The sequence below is a fragment of the Pyxicephalus adspersus genome, chromosome 10, assembly GCF_032062135.1.
Source record: "Pyxicephalus adspersus chromosome 10, UCB_Pads_2.0, whole genome shotgun sequence".
Taxonomy (NCBI): Eukaryota; Metazoa; Chordata; class Amphibia; order Anura; family Pyxicephalidae; genus Pyxicephalus; species Pyxicephalus adspersus.
The window spans coordinates 13,057,145-13,073,364 of record NC_092867.1 but is presented as its reverse complement, the minus strand read 5'-3'; the positions used below and the strand labels follow the sequence as shown (position 1 = coordinate 13,073,364).

Below are 16,220 nucleotides of genomic sequence, written 5' to 3'. Positions count from 1 at the left end.
CTGATCTAGAGCAATATTTTTGGTCATTTTAAGATGTTTTTGGCTATCTGAAAGAGAGGCATTCTCCTCACCGACTGCCACACCAAAATACTGTGAGCTGTGACTATAGTAATTATAGTCGGGGTTCCCCGAAAACCTGAAACTTATTTTAGGTTCCTCCATGAAAAAAAGGTGGATCTAGACCAGCGTTTCTCAAGCAGGGTTCCTTCAGTTGCTAGAAGTTCCTTAAACCATGACCAATTTGTGTCTCTCCAGTCAGTTACCACTGACACCAATAATCTAAATGCGTGGCAATCTTTCCCCCAGGCCAACAATGTAGAAGCCATTTATCCCATTGACCGACAGATTATTGTAACATGAACTGGGCATATCAAATATTGGCAGGGTTTCCCTGAAAATTTAAAGTTATTTCAAGGGTTCCTTTATGTTAAAAAGTTTGAGAAGAGCTGATCTGGAGTGAGAGGGTACTTGACTATGTCTTAGGTGCTTTGGGTCTTTAATTGTGCAAAGTTTGTTACATTTTAGGGCAATGCATTATGGCAAGGCATAGGAAATCAGAAAAAAAGGAGGTAAAAAAACAACCGGAAAATCCAATGAATTGAGTCCAATGAACAATCCACTGATTAATCAATCAGCCATATACTAATGACCTGAGCTGTTCAACAGACCATAAATGCTCCAAATATTTAACACATTAAAAGCTGCTATCAATGTCTGCCCCACTCTGCTGTGTTTCATCTGACAAATGGGCATACTTGTTGAAACATGTAGTATATCTAGTAGTAGTATGTCACATTTAACTGCATTTGTAATTGCAATGTTGAAGACATTTCGCAGCATTCCAGGCTGCTTCTTCAGTTCTGAGAGTTACATCCCAAAATGACTACCAATGAGTCTGAGAAGGTTCTATTCAGGTCATTTTGTATCTCTATTAGTAGGCCCCTTTGCCAGGTGAAACAGGTCTGCTCAAAAGGACCTTTGACTTGCAAAAAGTTTGAATCAAAGTTTTATTGAACAGTTTAGGTCATCGGTGAGCAACCAACTTTTTTTTCCCATTGGATATGTCTGAAGAGAGTTAGGGGCTCCCACTGATGCATGTACCCAGATCCTGAGGATACTGGCGTTCTGCATGAGATTGGGGCAATGGATTTCTTTTTCTATTTTCACAACAGTAATAATTGGGTCCCTGGTATGTAATTAATCAGCGTGTAATTAATTACATTGCATTTGAGTCCAATTTCCTTAACAGCATGTGTACTGCAAAGAGTTATTTTGGCACTTTGGCAAAGTATAGGAACAACATGGTTTAAGCTGGAATTCCCTTTGATTATCGCTTGCTTGTAACACTTGGAATAGTACAACGTAATTAATGAGCATTAACATCTATTTCGTAGGTGACTACTTTGTCGAGATTTAGCTCAATGAGCACTCCAGGCTGCGAAGGGTTAAAAGGATTCTAACAGAAAAAGTATTTCTGGTCCACTGCGAGAACACAGGAGCTTAATAATTTTCTACAGAGGCCTTGGATTAGAGGGCTTTATTAAAATTACTTTGCTCCTGCAAAAGACAATAAAATAAATGAATATAAAGCGTATCCAGCGGTAAAGGTTAGGCTATTGCCGTGAACTAAACTCAAGGGTATGAAAGCAAAACCAGCAGAAGGGAAGATTATGGCTTTATTTCCCCGCTGAAGGCAATACGCCGGTCCTGGGACTTACAGCTATATTACATGCTCCATACACAGAGCTTCTACCAGTCACATTGTGTACAGCCCTGGTGCACATTTAGAATTTAACCATCACATTACAGTTTTTCACCCCACAGAATTAATTACAGAAATCGTAACCTTTGTAATAATTTGTATACATTTTTATTCTTTATTCCATATAGGCAAAGACGTTTAATATTATTATCATTAAATTATATATATGTATTTATTCATTATAGAATTTTATTTTTGCAATATGATTATTTTTTACATTTTTTTTTTTAGTTTTTGAAAGAAAAAGGGAAAGCCTAACCCCCGTGGAAATTATTTTTTCTCCCCAGTTTAAAGAAAAAAAAAAAGAAGAATCGAGGAAAGATTTTTGCAAAGCAGGGGACGTGGTGGCAGCCTATTGTACCTACAATGGGCATCTAAACGTAAGAAAAGGGTAAGAATTGGACCATGAAGCAATGAAAAAGGTGGCTTGGTTTCTCAATTCCCTGAGCACATGGGCAGCAGTATATGCTATGTGAAGACAACAGGCGAGTGGAGTGACTTGCAGGATATGCTGCTATCACCACAGGACACCTACAAAGGACTTATGGAGTCTATATCTCTAGCGATCAATTTTTTTTAGAATAATGCTTGTGTATAACTTACTTTTGTGATACATTATTGGATTCTATATGATTCATTACATTATTCCAATGATGTCAAAATTGTAGATCTTGCAGTTATTTCCTGAGGAAGTGGATATGGTATCCGCGAAATGCATTGAAAACTCACGCTGAGACCGAATAATGTATTCCCTTATAGACATCAAGGTGTGACGTTTTTAGCTATAATATGTCTTGTTACATGATGGTTTTTGACAAATAAAGTTATCTAGCATTTAAAATGTTTTATAGGTGTAAATGATGTCTTAAAAGTCCTATCTTTCCTTTCTTCTTTGTTGTGTACATTATGCTTTAAAGCATGGGGATGTTCTCTTCTTGCCACAGTTACAATGGGGTTTCAATTTGAGTTTTAGATTAAATATGATTAGGGAAAGATTATAGGGCATGTAATTATGGAACACACAATTGCTGATGTAGAAATCCCATTCTGCCTGAGGCACTGACGCACTTCTGGCAAGTTATCAACCTGTCTAACGCACAAGTGAAGGGATTAGTTAGCTTTAAATGCATTCCTTGTGACCTTAAATATCTTGTAATGATAATTGCTTTCCCTTGTCATAATTATGTTGTTATGGAAATGGTATATTGCTGCATCTATATATGTTTATGTCCCTATATCCCCCAATTCTTTCCTGTTACTTTCTTTTAGGATTAAGGTCCCATTTATGATTAATCCTTTTGTTCTTAAAAAAAAAAAAAAAAAAAAAAAAAAACACAGTGAAACTTTTGAAATAAAACATGGGGATGTGGCTTCAATTAAAAAATTGTTAATTGGTTGGAAAGCTTCTTCTTGAATAATGATATGTATATTTCTTAGAACAGAGTTCTACCTTTACGTATTTTTGCCATAAGTGAATTTTTAGTGTTTTCAGTTTCTAGACCATGAAAATGGCTCCTTTCAGCACGAACATAAAAGAAGCGTATTTTTTACGACATATTTGCAGATCAATAATAAAACATTTACTGGCACATTGCAAATGATTTTTAAGGTTACGATTTTGCATTTCCTCTTTCATACAAACAAGGATATGATTTAAGTTACATTTCAACACATTTGCACAACAGTAAGCTACTTTGCTATTCCTAATTACTGTCCTTATTCAGAAGGGAGTATTCCTGTGCCACGTTAACTCCATCCTGCAGTGATTTCACGTCCGGTAAACCATTAGTCCTACGCAGATTACAATCGGCTCAACGCCATTTCCAATGACAAATAACTGCACTGTTTGCTCTTTCAAGTGAAAATGATCCCAGGCTACATATTTTACTGGCTGGGGGGGAATTGGCATATTTTATAATGGTGGTAAAATAAAATCATAAAATTGCATTGACATGTTCGGCAAGAACGCAGTTTAACTATGGAGAGGAGGGACAGAGAATATGGAACGTTACAGGAAATGTATTCACTTATTACCTTGCCTTTGTCAAAGTAATGGATAATCTCCTGGTAGAGCTGGTCTTTTAATTGTCCTTGTGTAGTTGCTTGGTAACCGTCCCGCTGAGTAAGATGTGCAGCACAAGCTTCTTCGGACCACTTGTGGAGGAGGACCAGGCGAAGAGGACAGGACAGTGGGTAGAAAGGAAAAAAAACTGTTATAAGTCTACATTCTGCACTGAAGAGCAGAGAAGAGGTTCTAAAGGTGCCCATATACATGCCCACACAAATGCCAATTATCACAGAAAGTCTAACTGCTGTAAAATGCAAAACCTCACAATAACTGCAACAGTCTAAATGATTTCTGCTCACATTTCTTTTCTCAACCATTGATCATGACATTTGGCAAAAGAAGCATTAAAAGAAAAAAAGGACATTGCTTTTAAAATATGATGATGGAGAGCTGCTGAGAGTCCATTAGAGATTCACAGTATGATTAGGTTATGTTCACCTTTAACACATTCTTCACTGTTCATTCTTCTGCTTTAAAGGGGTTGAAATTTTAGACCCCATTTTGATCATTCTAGTCAGAACAAGTATGCTGTAAATAAGTGTTAGAATTCCTTGTTTCTATATCTTAGTGTTTCTCGACCTTTTTAACATGGGTGACCCTTGAAATAACTTTCAGGTCATACGGAACACCTCTTCTATAATTACTAAATCCACAGCTCACAGTACATTAGTGTGGTGATCAGTGGGAAGAATGCCTCTTACATTGCTGGCCATCAGGAAGAATGTCATCTTTACAGATAACGATTTACTGCTATGCAAAAAGGCCTTCATTTTACTGCATGTAAAGATTATGCTCTACCACTTTATTCCTAGCTGTCCAATGCTGGAATCTTCCTCGCTGAAATTCTGTCATAAGCAGCTAAAACATGGATGGTGAGTGGGCTCAGTTCTGAAAACCTTGGTACTAATCTTCAATAGAACATTGAGCAGACTAGGAATACCTATAAGAGTAAATCTACAGTGGGTAAAGTTTGAAACTTAAAACTTTGAAACTTAAAGATGATCTTGTGTGTATTTTTATGATTAATTTTGTTTGTTTAAAAAAAAAAAAGTGTTTTTGCTTTAAAGAGTGTAGAAGACTGCTGTTTTGCCCCCGTTGGGAAGATTTACCCTGTTTGTCAGTCACAAATAGCAGCTGGAGCAAAAGAAATCTGAAACTTTTGTGTTACTGCCATACCAGTAACAGAGAGGAAATTATTCCAGGATAGCTGTCAACAGGATACATGTCCTGGTGTCCATTATTTAAAGGGAATTTTCCTTTACTTTGGATGTTTTTTTTTGTGTCCCTAGGACAGGAAAGGGGCTAATCCTCCAATAAAGTGACGATAAAACAGATATTAGTTTTAACTATTTCCTAATATATACAAAAGAACCCTACATTTATGATCAAATAGCTATCAAAGATAGAATGTAAAAACCGTATTGCATGCAAAAATAAGGTCCTTTTACCAGTCTGGGTCAGACGAACATGTAAAGCACCCAGGCTAAAATCTGGATATGCAACTTATCTCTACCATGCCTTAAAAAAAAAAATAGTTTATAATCTCATATCCATTACAGAGCAATACCGATAGTCTAATAGTGGATTTCACTACTCTTTCACTAGATCTGATACTGCTTTTTAGACCAGCTCAGGATTATTTAAGATTAGCACCTCTGCCCACAACTGAAAGTGACAGAATGCCAACCTAAACCTGCTTAGGGTCACTATTACCATAAAGTGTTTCTCAAACAGGGTTGCTCCAGAGGGTGCTAGGGGTTCCTTTAGGAAATAAATGGCCTATTAATTCATTTTAACTGACACTAGTGATCTTTTTGCCATCTTTAAGGCATTATTTCCAAATGGCCAGCAGAATGTAAGAGGCATTCGTCCCACGGACCACCATGCTAATGTACATATATAAATTATAAAAGGCGTTCCTTACAGTAAAACATTTCAAAAAGGTTGCCCTAACAGAATGAAACAGGACTGGCAAGTTAACACCATAAGACATCATGTCACTTCTACATACCCTTAGAAGCTTGGCGTGCAGTAGTAGTGTATATGCGGCCTCTGTATAGTTATCACATTCTTTATGCAAGTCACACAGTTTGTACAAGTACCTAAATCGAAGAATACAAAAAATTAAACATTAATTTGGCATGCAATACACAAGCAGGATATATTTATATAAAAACGCATCAGTAGAAAGCATCATGGCTTTTTTTTTTATACCGCAGGCCTCTAACTGTAATATTGTGCTGGCGGGGGGAAGGAGGGCAGATATTTCCCTAATGCTACAACTAGATTTAAGAAATTCATTCTCTATACACTTTCCATCAAAGCACCACTGACCATATTATATCTGACCATGGTCTATCTTAAGGACAGGATTGAACATACCACATGTGATAACCAGGGTGATGCCAATGCTCTCCCGTGCAGATAAATTGCAAAGGGCAGTAAAGTGATTTTACCTGCAGACCAAAACTGTAGACACAAAAAACAACTGTAGATAAATACTGTGGATATATAAATAATGGTTGCCATTTCCTACATCAGTTGAATATCAGTTTATAATTTAGGCCTGATAATAATTTGGTTGTATTACAATTTACAAATAACCCAAACACAAATTTTATATATATATATATATATATATATATATATATATATATATATATATATATATATATATCTTATCAGAAGCTTATTCAGAATGGTTTATTAGTTTTCTAGCAGCAACCTGCAACCTACAATACCACCCACAGTTGTATTCAGTTCTTTTACCTTTACTAATTTATGTCCATATACAACACACCTTTCTACATTTGAGTTTCTTTTTGATGCTGGAGCAGTTAATAATTAGAAGCACATTGTATTTTATGAGCATCTAGCCAGAAGCTAATTTTAAAATACATTTCAGGCGTTTGGTAATGCATTTAGATATTTTTTCATTTCATTGTTGTCCTTGGAGAACTGGCTTACAATGAGTTGGGGATTACATGAGTTATGCAATAGCCATAGAAAAGCTGTGCAAAATTTGACAAAACGTGTTCACGCTATCTGCAACATTTCTTGAATATAAAATAATTGCCTGCAGTAATGGTTTGTGTATCACTACAAAATGATGTTCAGTACAATAAATGTGTGCATTGCATTATATTTAAAGAATATGTAAACCCAATCACTAAAATTAGACTTAAATGTGTTCATTTTATTTTAAATATCGTTTTTAGGATTTTCAACTTTTTGTTAACTACTTTGTGATCCTGCCACAAATGTATATCATGAGGTACTTCAGGCAAAAAGCAGTGCACCCATCTCCTAGTTTGCTTGTGTATTATAACCCTATCATATGGTTTTCTGATAGACTAAAAGTGTCCATTTCAGCATATATTAGGTAACCACTATCTATTGTCCTCATCATCAGAAAATTAATCCCGAGAAATGCCAAGGTAATGGTGCAGAGAAGATATCATTACTGTGTTTTCTGATGGGATCAAGGTGTGTTGCAACTGGTGCAGGGAAGTTTGGGGACCTGGCTGCGTTGTCACAAAACCATAAAGTGGAACTTAAGTAACGGCTTAAAAATTTGGCATCAGGCAGGGCTTTGTTGCAGATAAGAATAGATGATGTCCCTTCTGCAGTAAGTATTCCTACCTGCCTGACTGCCATCTCAGCTGTAAAATAAGATGGTGGTGTCATAAATGGTATTTGAACAGGTAAGTACTTACTGGGTTTAGTTTTGTTTCAAGTACATTATTAAACAGCCCCAGTGTATGTATTTATCAGTTCAGCTTGAAAAATATAGGAACTTAATCTATGAACAACATAGGATACAAAAATATCTAGGGTGCTTATTTAAATTAACTAACTAGCAGTGATATGTGGACACAATTTAAATTTTGCATATGTAGCCACTTTTAAGAGTGACTATAAGTACCCGTAGACTTGCATAGCGCTTGAAAAAGTGATGATCAGTTCCTCAAGTGAATGGAGTTGCTGATCACCAATTTGGAGTAAATAGGGTACCCCTAGTCTCCCATTTTGGAAGCCTGTTCAACAGGGAACAAAACCAGATAAAGAAGGCAAGCAGGTTTCTATAAGCAGAGAACGAATTCTGTTCTAAATGTTTTAATAAAGAGGCCCGAAATGTAAGAATTTCAAAATATGAGGAAAAGAACATCCTTCATGAGGAGGTCAGAAATGACAGCCCCTATACTTTCTCAGGCCTAATTCCTTTACCAGAGGACTTCAACTTTTCATTTTCTAAAACTATAATCATTTTCTTAGTAAGCTAACCCAATATGTGAAAAATGCACAGCAAATACCAAATAATAAAGATATAAGCAGTCTGAGAAGGTGCTGTCTTCCCACACTGCACAGGGAACAATAGAAACATACTCCAATGCAGTCCTAGAATGAACATATCTTCTACCTTCCTGAAAATGATCGGAGAGGCCAACCATTGAGTAGGAAAACTGGCAACGGGCCATACACGTGGTGACTGCTGGCAGAGAATTGTCTTAAACCAGCATCTCCGCACACGATCTGCACATACTGCAGTCCTTTAAAAGCAAAGTTCACCCGATATAAGGATACATAACACTTTCTGAACTTGGCAGATATATTCATTTTTGTGCTTCAGGAAGAACAAGCTTCCGTTATTACATTTTCAATAACATAAAAACACAGTAACAGTGTAATCAGCTAGCCACAAATTGGAAAGGTGAAACAGTAATGTATGCATTCTTTTTCTATAAAAACGCTAAGGCCTATTGAAGGTATAATAAAGGAAGAAAATGGAATTTATACATAGAGTGCATTTGTTCAGCTATCAACAAGCAAGGATACAAATAACACAATGAATGAAAAGGTACAAGAAACAGAATTGTAACTTAAAATAACATTGATGTAAAGTGATTTTTTACAAGCTGATGCTTTACATAGCAAATTATTTTGTTCAAGAGCCCTATGAAATCAGATCTAGCGCTGCACATTCCGAGTGAATATTTGAAGAATATTTAAAGCAAACCAATGTTCTGCTTTCACAGGTCAAATAATGGGTACATTTCAACAAGCACAAACTAATCTTTGCATCGTGGCCCTGCCCCTTATGCTGATACACAGAAAAGAGAAAATACGTAAAATAAGTATGGGGGAGCATTTTACTTTTTTACCTTGGATCAAACCCTGTAACGGTTAGTGGCAGCATTACAAATTAAAGTAAAAGTGTCAAAATTTCAAAAACACATATTCAGTACATCTCTACAACACATGTAAAACCCCTCTTATTTAGTAAGGAAAAAAAATCCAGTGCCCTCCTGGCTTCCTGATTGGGCTGACAACACAGTGCCTTTACTGCAATGGAATCCCGAACACCCATGTAAGCCCTGCCTGCTGGACAATATCCCCCCCTGTAGGTGCCATATGTTGTCTGTGGATGCACAGACTGGTTGGCACCATAGTAAAAGGGCATGTACATACTGGGGGGAATAATACAAGTATCAATAATATACAAATCATAATGATTCCTGGAACAGTTTGCAAAGTTTCCCCCCACTGCAAAAAGAAGACATTAACACTATCTTGTGGTTTAATAGGTGGTTATGTTATGTAGGTTAGATAACCTTTCTTTGAGATTATATATATATATATATATATATATATATATATTTATTTATATGTTCTCCAAAGACACAATGGTCTTCAAAATGTTAATAAAATATCCCTAGATTTGATTTATCCCTTGATTGGCTAATTATCATTATTGTTAGTGGGGTCTACTAAACTTCTATGCTTGATGAATTCCTCAGTTGTTTTAGACACAGATAACCTCTGTAATTGTATTCGAATCTTACAAAGTAGAACTGCAATATATAAAAAGAAGAATACAAACCTAATATACATCTCTTCTCTCTCAATCTCTTTGTAGAAATTCTGCAAAGACAAAATAAAAAATGTTACTTTAGCCAGCATCTAAAGCCATTCCTCAGATAAGCATTGTATTTGTCCAATAAAAATATTATAAGGGAATGTGTGAAAGTTTGTTTTTCAGGACTAGTCCTAGTTTCTGAGATGTTGGAATGGTTTCAGAACTCAGCTTTGTAATATCTGAAAGTTAGATTTGTATATTATGTGTAGAAATAATCTTTTCCTCCTTCAGCCTGGCTTTCTTTTTGAGGCAGGAAAATCCAGGAAAAAATTGAAAGGGAATATAGTTCATTATGCAACATAAACAGGGACCCATATCTGTTAGGCATGCAAATGTAGAATAAAATAGAATAAAAGTCCACAAGATGGGTTGCAGCTCAACGCTGCCCTTGACCCAATTCAGGCTAAACATGTCTTTCTGCTAACAGTAGTATTTATAATAATAGAATGATAGAAATTCTCACAAGTCTTCTGCAACATGCCAAAGGCCTTCAGAAATGCTCTTTATGCTTAGAAATATGCTAGCACGGTTTTATATAATGAAATCAGGGGATGGCAGTCTTTTGTAACCTAACCAAAGTCTCTAGTGGGCTCTTGTAATATAACTGAAGTTAAAACATTGGGCGAGTAGCCCTTTGTCAAGCATACTCAAAAAACCTTGCTTGGATGGCACTGGGTGGTTACATCACAGATGGAGTCATGTCAAAACACAAGTTACAAATCACAAGCAAAAGAAGTGTATGTGCATTTTTGCCTTTTAGATCAGTTTTTTTTAACACCTGAATTTTTCTTATAGCTGGAAGGGAAACTTTCTCTCTGCAGCTTCTGCTCTGTTCTTTGCTGTCTGAGTGAACTTAACTATTTTGTTCTGGGTTTTGTTTTCAGAACAGAGCTTTATGCTCACTTGTTTTAGTCTTTTTACATTATAGTCAAAAGAAAGCACAAGAAAATTGCAGAGACTACTTTTTTCTTTTGCAGTCTTCCTTTACATTACCTAGTTTAGTGCAATGACCAACAATCTAGCAACTAGAATAAAAACATAATTAATACTTTAAAAAAAAAAAAAAAGAACTGAAATGAATTGATTAAAACTGAAAAGTAAGAATGCCCTAAAATCAACCATCTTCTTTGTTAGTTATTATTTCTGATTTGTTTGAGGAATAAAATTGTGCATGTGTATACACAGGTAGTGTTTCACCTGCATGTGTACAGCCATTCCTAAAATACCTGCAAAGTGTGTTAAATTAAAAAAAGGGTTAAATGCCTACAAAATGTGTAAGAGAATGGGATAAAAACCTTTAGAAGTTCGCAATGTTTTTATAAATTACATAGAAATAATCTGAATCTTTTTTTAAATACTTTGGTAAAAAGTTAGAACCCTAAATCTTGTGTCACCATGCAGAAGGCACAGATTAAAAATAGGGCAACTTTAGTGTGGGAAATGTCTGAACATAAGATTTTTACTGCTAGAGCACAACGTGGTACACATCAAACATTGCAGCCAATGGAAGATGTTAGCAGAAGGGATATTTTAATGAGAGAAGCAACACTTCAAGTTATCACCTTCATCAGGCTACATTGACTGAGTTTAGGAAAACCCCTTTGTCAGATGACAGTGAAGTTTAGAAGAGCCCCTTCATCAGGAACCAGTGATGATCCTGAAACAGCACTTCTACCAATGTGATTAAACTGTTCTTTTCTGCTGTGAGCTGCTGACAAGTTGTTGGAATTTCTGCAGAATTAGACTTTTACTGCTGACTAGGTCTCTGAAAGCTTTCCCATTACAACCTGTGTGGTCGCCAAAATAGAAATAAAGGAGATAGGTTTCCAATAGGGGCGTAAACAATCTATAAAAATCATAATAAGCTTTCTGAAATAGTACATAAAAATGACAAGCTTTAACCACTTAAAGGCAGATTGACAAAACAGAGTCATCATTATATGTTTAGTTCCATTAACACATAAAATAAAGTATATCTTTCTTGTGGTGTTCTGAGAAGACACTGACCAGAACATTGACAGTGCAGCTCATCCGGTTCTCTTTGTTTTCATCATGCATTATAGTTCTATAGTCCAGAAGTCTCTCCATCAGGCGAACAACCAGGGTCACAAAGGTCTCTCCAGTCTTTGCCAGATACTTGTGTTTCCTACAGTGCTCCAGGAGTCTAAAATGAGAAAAGAAGAGAGAAAAAAAAAAAAGAAAACTTTATTCCAATCTGATCCCTGAATTAAATGTTATTTTAATCCCTGAGCTTCATTAGCACATGTTAATTATAAATGAAGTGTAAAGTTCACAGCTTGCTTGTTATTGTCTCTTGTGCCTATACTTGGGCACAAAGCTTAGTTGTTAATCAACACTTACATTTTCTCAAACAACACTTTGTACTGCTCGTCTCCTCTCCCTCCTTCCACTTCATGGTCCAACTTTGTGATAATTTCATTCTCAAACTGAAAGACAGGGAGCATAAACACAAGGTTATTTGTACTGAAAGAACATTAATGTATACACATTGGAGATTAAAACACCATAAAAGCAAACAGTTTATTTGTATATTAGAAAACCAACTAGGGATCTGCATAATTCAGCTTTTTGTTTGAGGTGTATCATGCATGTAGGAACGTTTCTTCACATGGTTTAAAGACCACATTCTGGTAGGGATTTAGAAATACAAAAGTGACAAGTAGTCTGCAGATTCCAAAGCTTGTTACCCTTCACATTTAGGCTAGAGTATCAGGAAGATCCAGAAGGCAATGCTCTAAAGCAGTGTTCCTCAAGAAGTTGCCAGGGGTTCCTTGAGCAATTAGCAATTTGTGCCTTTCAGGGCAGGTTAACTGATACCAATGAATTTGTTGGCTAAATATTAGAGTGACATTCTTCCCAATGGCTAGAGATGAAAGAAGCATTTGGATATAGTAATTATAAAAGGGTTTCATTGAAGACCTGAAATTTCACGTTTTATGCTTTTAGTAACATTCCTGGCATTTTTTTAAGCAACTGAAGTCTGCTAGAATCTGTTTTTGTGGAAGGCTTTTGCAGGTGAGGACTCATTCTATATGTGTAGGTTGGTTGCTTAGGTATTTTGTGGCCATCTCAAGTATTCTAGTACATTTTCTGTGTGTTTATACAAATTTAAGTTATTGATACCCCCTCCCTTTAGTAGCTCCTATTCAATGACCTATTGCGGTTTGACTGGGTGGTCTCGGATTGTTTTTCACTTATCAGATCTGGCCACCATCCTTCATCAGAAAAAGAATTAAAATTGAAAAATAAATAAAAATCATTGTTTAATTAAAAAATATCAGAATAATAAAATAAATATTCCCTTGTGAAATGTCCAAGTCATAATAATGTGATGCCCAATGATCTGCAGTGTTTTCCACCACCCCTTTTAACCAGGCGTACCACCCGGCACTTTTCAGTAACCACCCGGCTCTTTTTGGATGGTTACTGAAGAGTTGGGTCACACTGCAGGGGCTGCCACCCACCTACAGCTTCTTCCCACCCGGTTTAAAATACGGATCTGGATGACATTTGGCTTTAGTGCATAGGCATCAAATGATGCTCCCATAAGTGAATGTAATGTCATTCAAATTAATAGCTATCACAAACCTTGAAAAGGAAAAATACTCTATTGAGCCTTTGTCAGTCTGACTCAGTCTTTGGTAATGTTAAGCCAACAACAGTGTCTCAAAGTGGAGTCAAAATTGAAATAATGCACTGAAGTAAGACTCCTTTGCAATGCATTTATGAGGTTGTGGAAATTACGTAAACAATGCATTGGAAAAAACTTACAGATGGTACTATGTTATTTTTGTTTTACAAATCATTTGTAATATAAAACAAGGAAATAAAATATATGAATCTAAATTAGAATTTGGAATACTAAAAAAAATGTATACTGTGTGGAACTGAATATGAAAAAACAGTAAGGATTTAGGGAGAAAAGGCACTTTTTGTGAATATTCAGATTCCTGCATTTCAAGTTAGGACTGGTTCTCTTTAGGGCTCTTTGATAATAGCTAAATGGGGTTTGCACACATCGAAGGTAGAATTCGAGGCATTTTAAGAATTTAACTTTATTTTTGAATTATTTTTTTTCTAGTTTTCTTCTGCAATTCGGTTTTTGAAAATAGTGAGCATAATTAGAAGAACAGAAAACAGGATATGGCTTTAATTAAAATTACTATCATTATCTCCCATAATTACACATTATCTATTATCGCTTACAACCTTTCAGGAGAATTGTGCAGTTGATTAATTTAGTATGTTAAATACCATCATAAATTTGACCTTTTTTTTAAAGCAGAAATTAGCTGAAACGGAGATATTTATATCAGTTTAGATAAGTATTGAGGGGAGACGACGTATCGCACCCAGGCGGTTTGACCTTTTGCTATTCTCAGGCTGCGACCTTACAGATAAGCCAACTACACTGAATACATACAGAATTGACAGAACAGGATTTTGTATGTCATATTGTCATGCACATCCATTGCTGAAAAGAGAAATAAATTACCCACCATCGGCATAGCCAAGGCAGGATGCATTTCACAGATATGTCTCTATTACTGAGCTTTTGCAATGCCACCACATAAAATATATTTACCATCATTCATCAATGGAAGCTAAAATATAAATTTTCCTATTTGCTAGAGGGTCTGGTCTGTCTTTTCATTTAAGTCTGTGTGGCCCTTCTTTAAGCTGCTACCCCCAAACCATATATGTCTGGCCACAAAAGTGTAAGAAATGTGCTCAAACAAGTGTGCAGTTTGGTATTTTAGTGCCCTTTTTAGACATTTTTTAGTAACCACCTGGCTCTCTTTGGGTGGTTTCTGATGAGTTGGGTCACAATACAGGAGCCACCACCCTCCTACAATTTCTTGCTACCCAGCTTAAAAAACATTTCTGGGTTGAGCACTGTAGTGGAAACCATATTTGCTTTGCAGTGCAGTGTTCCTGGATTCACCATCAACTATATTATCATCTTCCAGGTCCTAATGGAAAGAAAGTTGAGCTGGGAAGGGTCAGGAATGTGCATGCATTATCCCCTGACATACACTATGCCATTCTCCACCAGGGTATCAGTGGCTATTATCCCTCGTTGGAATGTCAGCCAGGAAACTATCTGAATAGGGTTTGTAGGTACTCCCTGCATTTGCATGAGTTTTTGGTCTCACCCAAAAACATAGCAGTATCTGACTTCAATTCACAAATTGGCCTTAGACTGTATTAGAGACATTAGATCATAAGTCCCCTGAGAGCCAGTTGGCGGCATGACCATAGACTCTGTAAAGTAGTGCTAAAGATTATTATCCAAAAACAATATGTTTATTGATTTTATAAAGCAAAGTGTGTGGTTGGTTGAGGAGTATAAGGTGATAGACCGCTAGATAGTTTTTACTATACTTTATGTCCTGGAGGGAGCAAAAGAGGCAACTGGGTAGCTTGCAAGTTACAAACAGGGATATATATATATATATATATCTATCAAAAAATGGTAGATTGCTGATCTATGGAGTACCTGATTGCCTGTAGGAAATAGTCAGGAGAATTTCTTTTGGAGCATGGTGATTTTTGCTTTATTAGAATGTTTTGTCCTACTTTGCATCAAATGCTGGTTTAGGGTAGGTTCAGACCCATGCGGGATTGAATCAACCTTCGCGGCTTTGAGTGACCAGCACTTTGCCACTCCGTCACTTGAACTGCAGTGCTAGTTCTTAAAGAACCAGCGTCTGCACATTTAAAGCTGGCAACTGTGAGCAGTACTGGTACTGATCACTGCTACCCCCATTCATTCTATTTGGGTCTGCTGCTGGGAGCCGCTACATGTAGCACCTCCCCAGAGGCGGTTCCTGGTCATAAGGAAGCAGTAAATGTACCACAACCCTATGGCCAGTGTGAACGCAGGCTTGGAGTTCAGGCTTTGAAGGTTTTACACTTATTTGCTTTGGTTTTCTGGTTAAACTCAACAGGCTTGTGTCTTTTCAACCTGATTATGCAACAGCAAAAACTGCTGTTTGTAACACTTCAAAAAGTAATTATGACCGAATGATAGGGCCCACATTTGCAGTTCGGGAGTAAGATAACAATACTTCATTAAGCCTTCAGTGACTTTTCTATGACATTCAATATTGGCAGGTCAAGACTTTAAGAATAATGCTTTCCAAGGGTTCGGTCTAACTACACGCAGAACTGTTAAAAAGAGTCATAATGGATCCACTAATGCCAGAGTTCAAAGCCGATCCAAGAATATTGCTGTGCTGCCTTACAACTTACAAGTGGCTGGGGAATAGCAGAACAACTAAACTCCCAAACCATTAAGGTCTCTGTTCCATTAAAACTTAATGAGTACAGTTCTAGTTACTTAAATGCTCCGTGCGCCAATAATTATTAAGCATTTGCTCTTTACTCACCTGCGTGGGGATGCACTAACGGCTTACAATATATCTACACCGAACATTTACATTGGGATC

At 36.5% G+C, this 16,220-nt stretch overlaps 1 protein-coding gene across 1 annotated transcript in view; it reads right to left on the bottom strand.

Annotated features, from left to right (window-relative positions):
• LOC140339922 (dedicator of cytokinesis protein 1-like) overlaps positions 1-16,220 on the bottom strand; it is a 92,998-nt gene that overhangs the window by 42,774 nt on the left and 34,004 nt on the right. The window contains exons 8-12 of the mRNA XM_072424838.1: positions 12,109-12,194; positions 11,755-11,911; positions 9,712-9,752; positions 5,842-5,932; positions 3,797-3,916 (exon numbers count right to left, since the gene is read on the bottom strand). Coding sequence (XP_072280939.1) covers positions 3,797-3,916; positions 5,842-5,932; positions 9,712-9,752; positions 11,755-11,911; positions 12,109-12,194 — 495 coding nt within the window. The remainder of the gene's footprint in view (positions 1-3,796; positions 3,917-5,841; positions 5,933-9,711; positions 9,753-11,754; positions 11,912-12,108; positions 12,195-16,220) is intronic.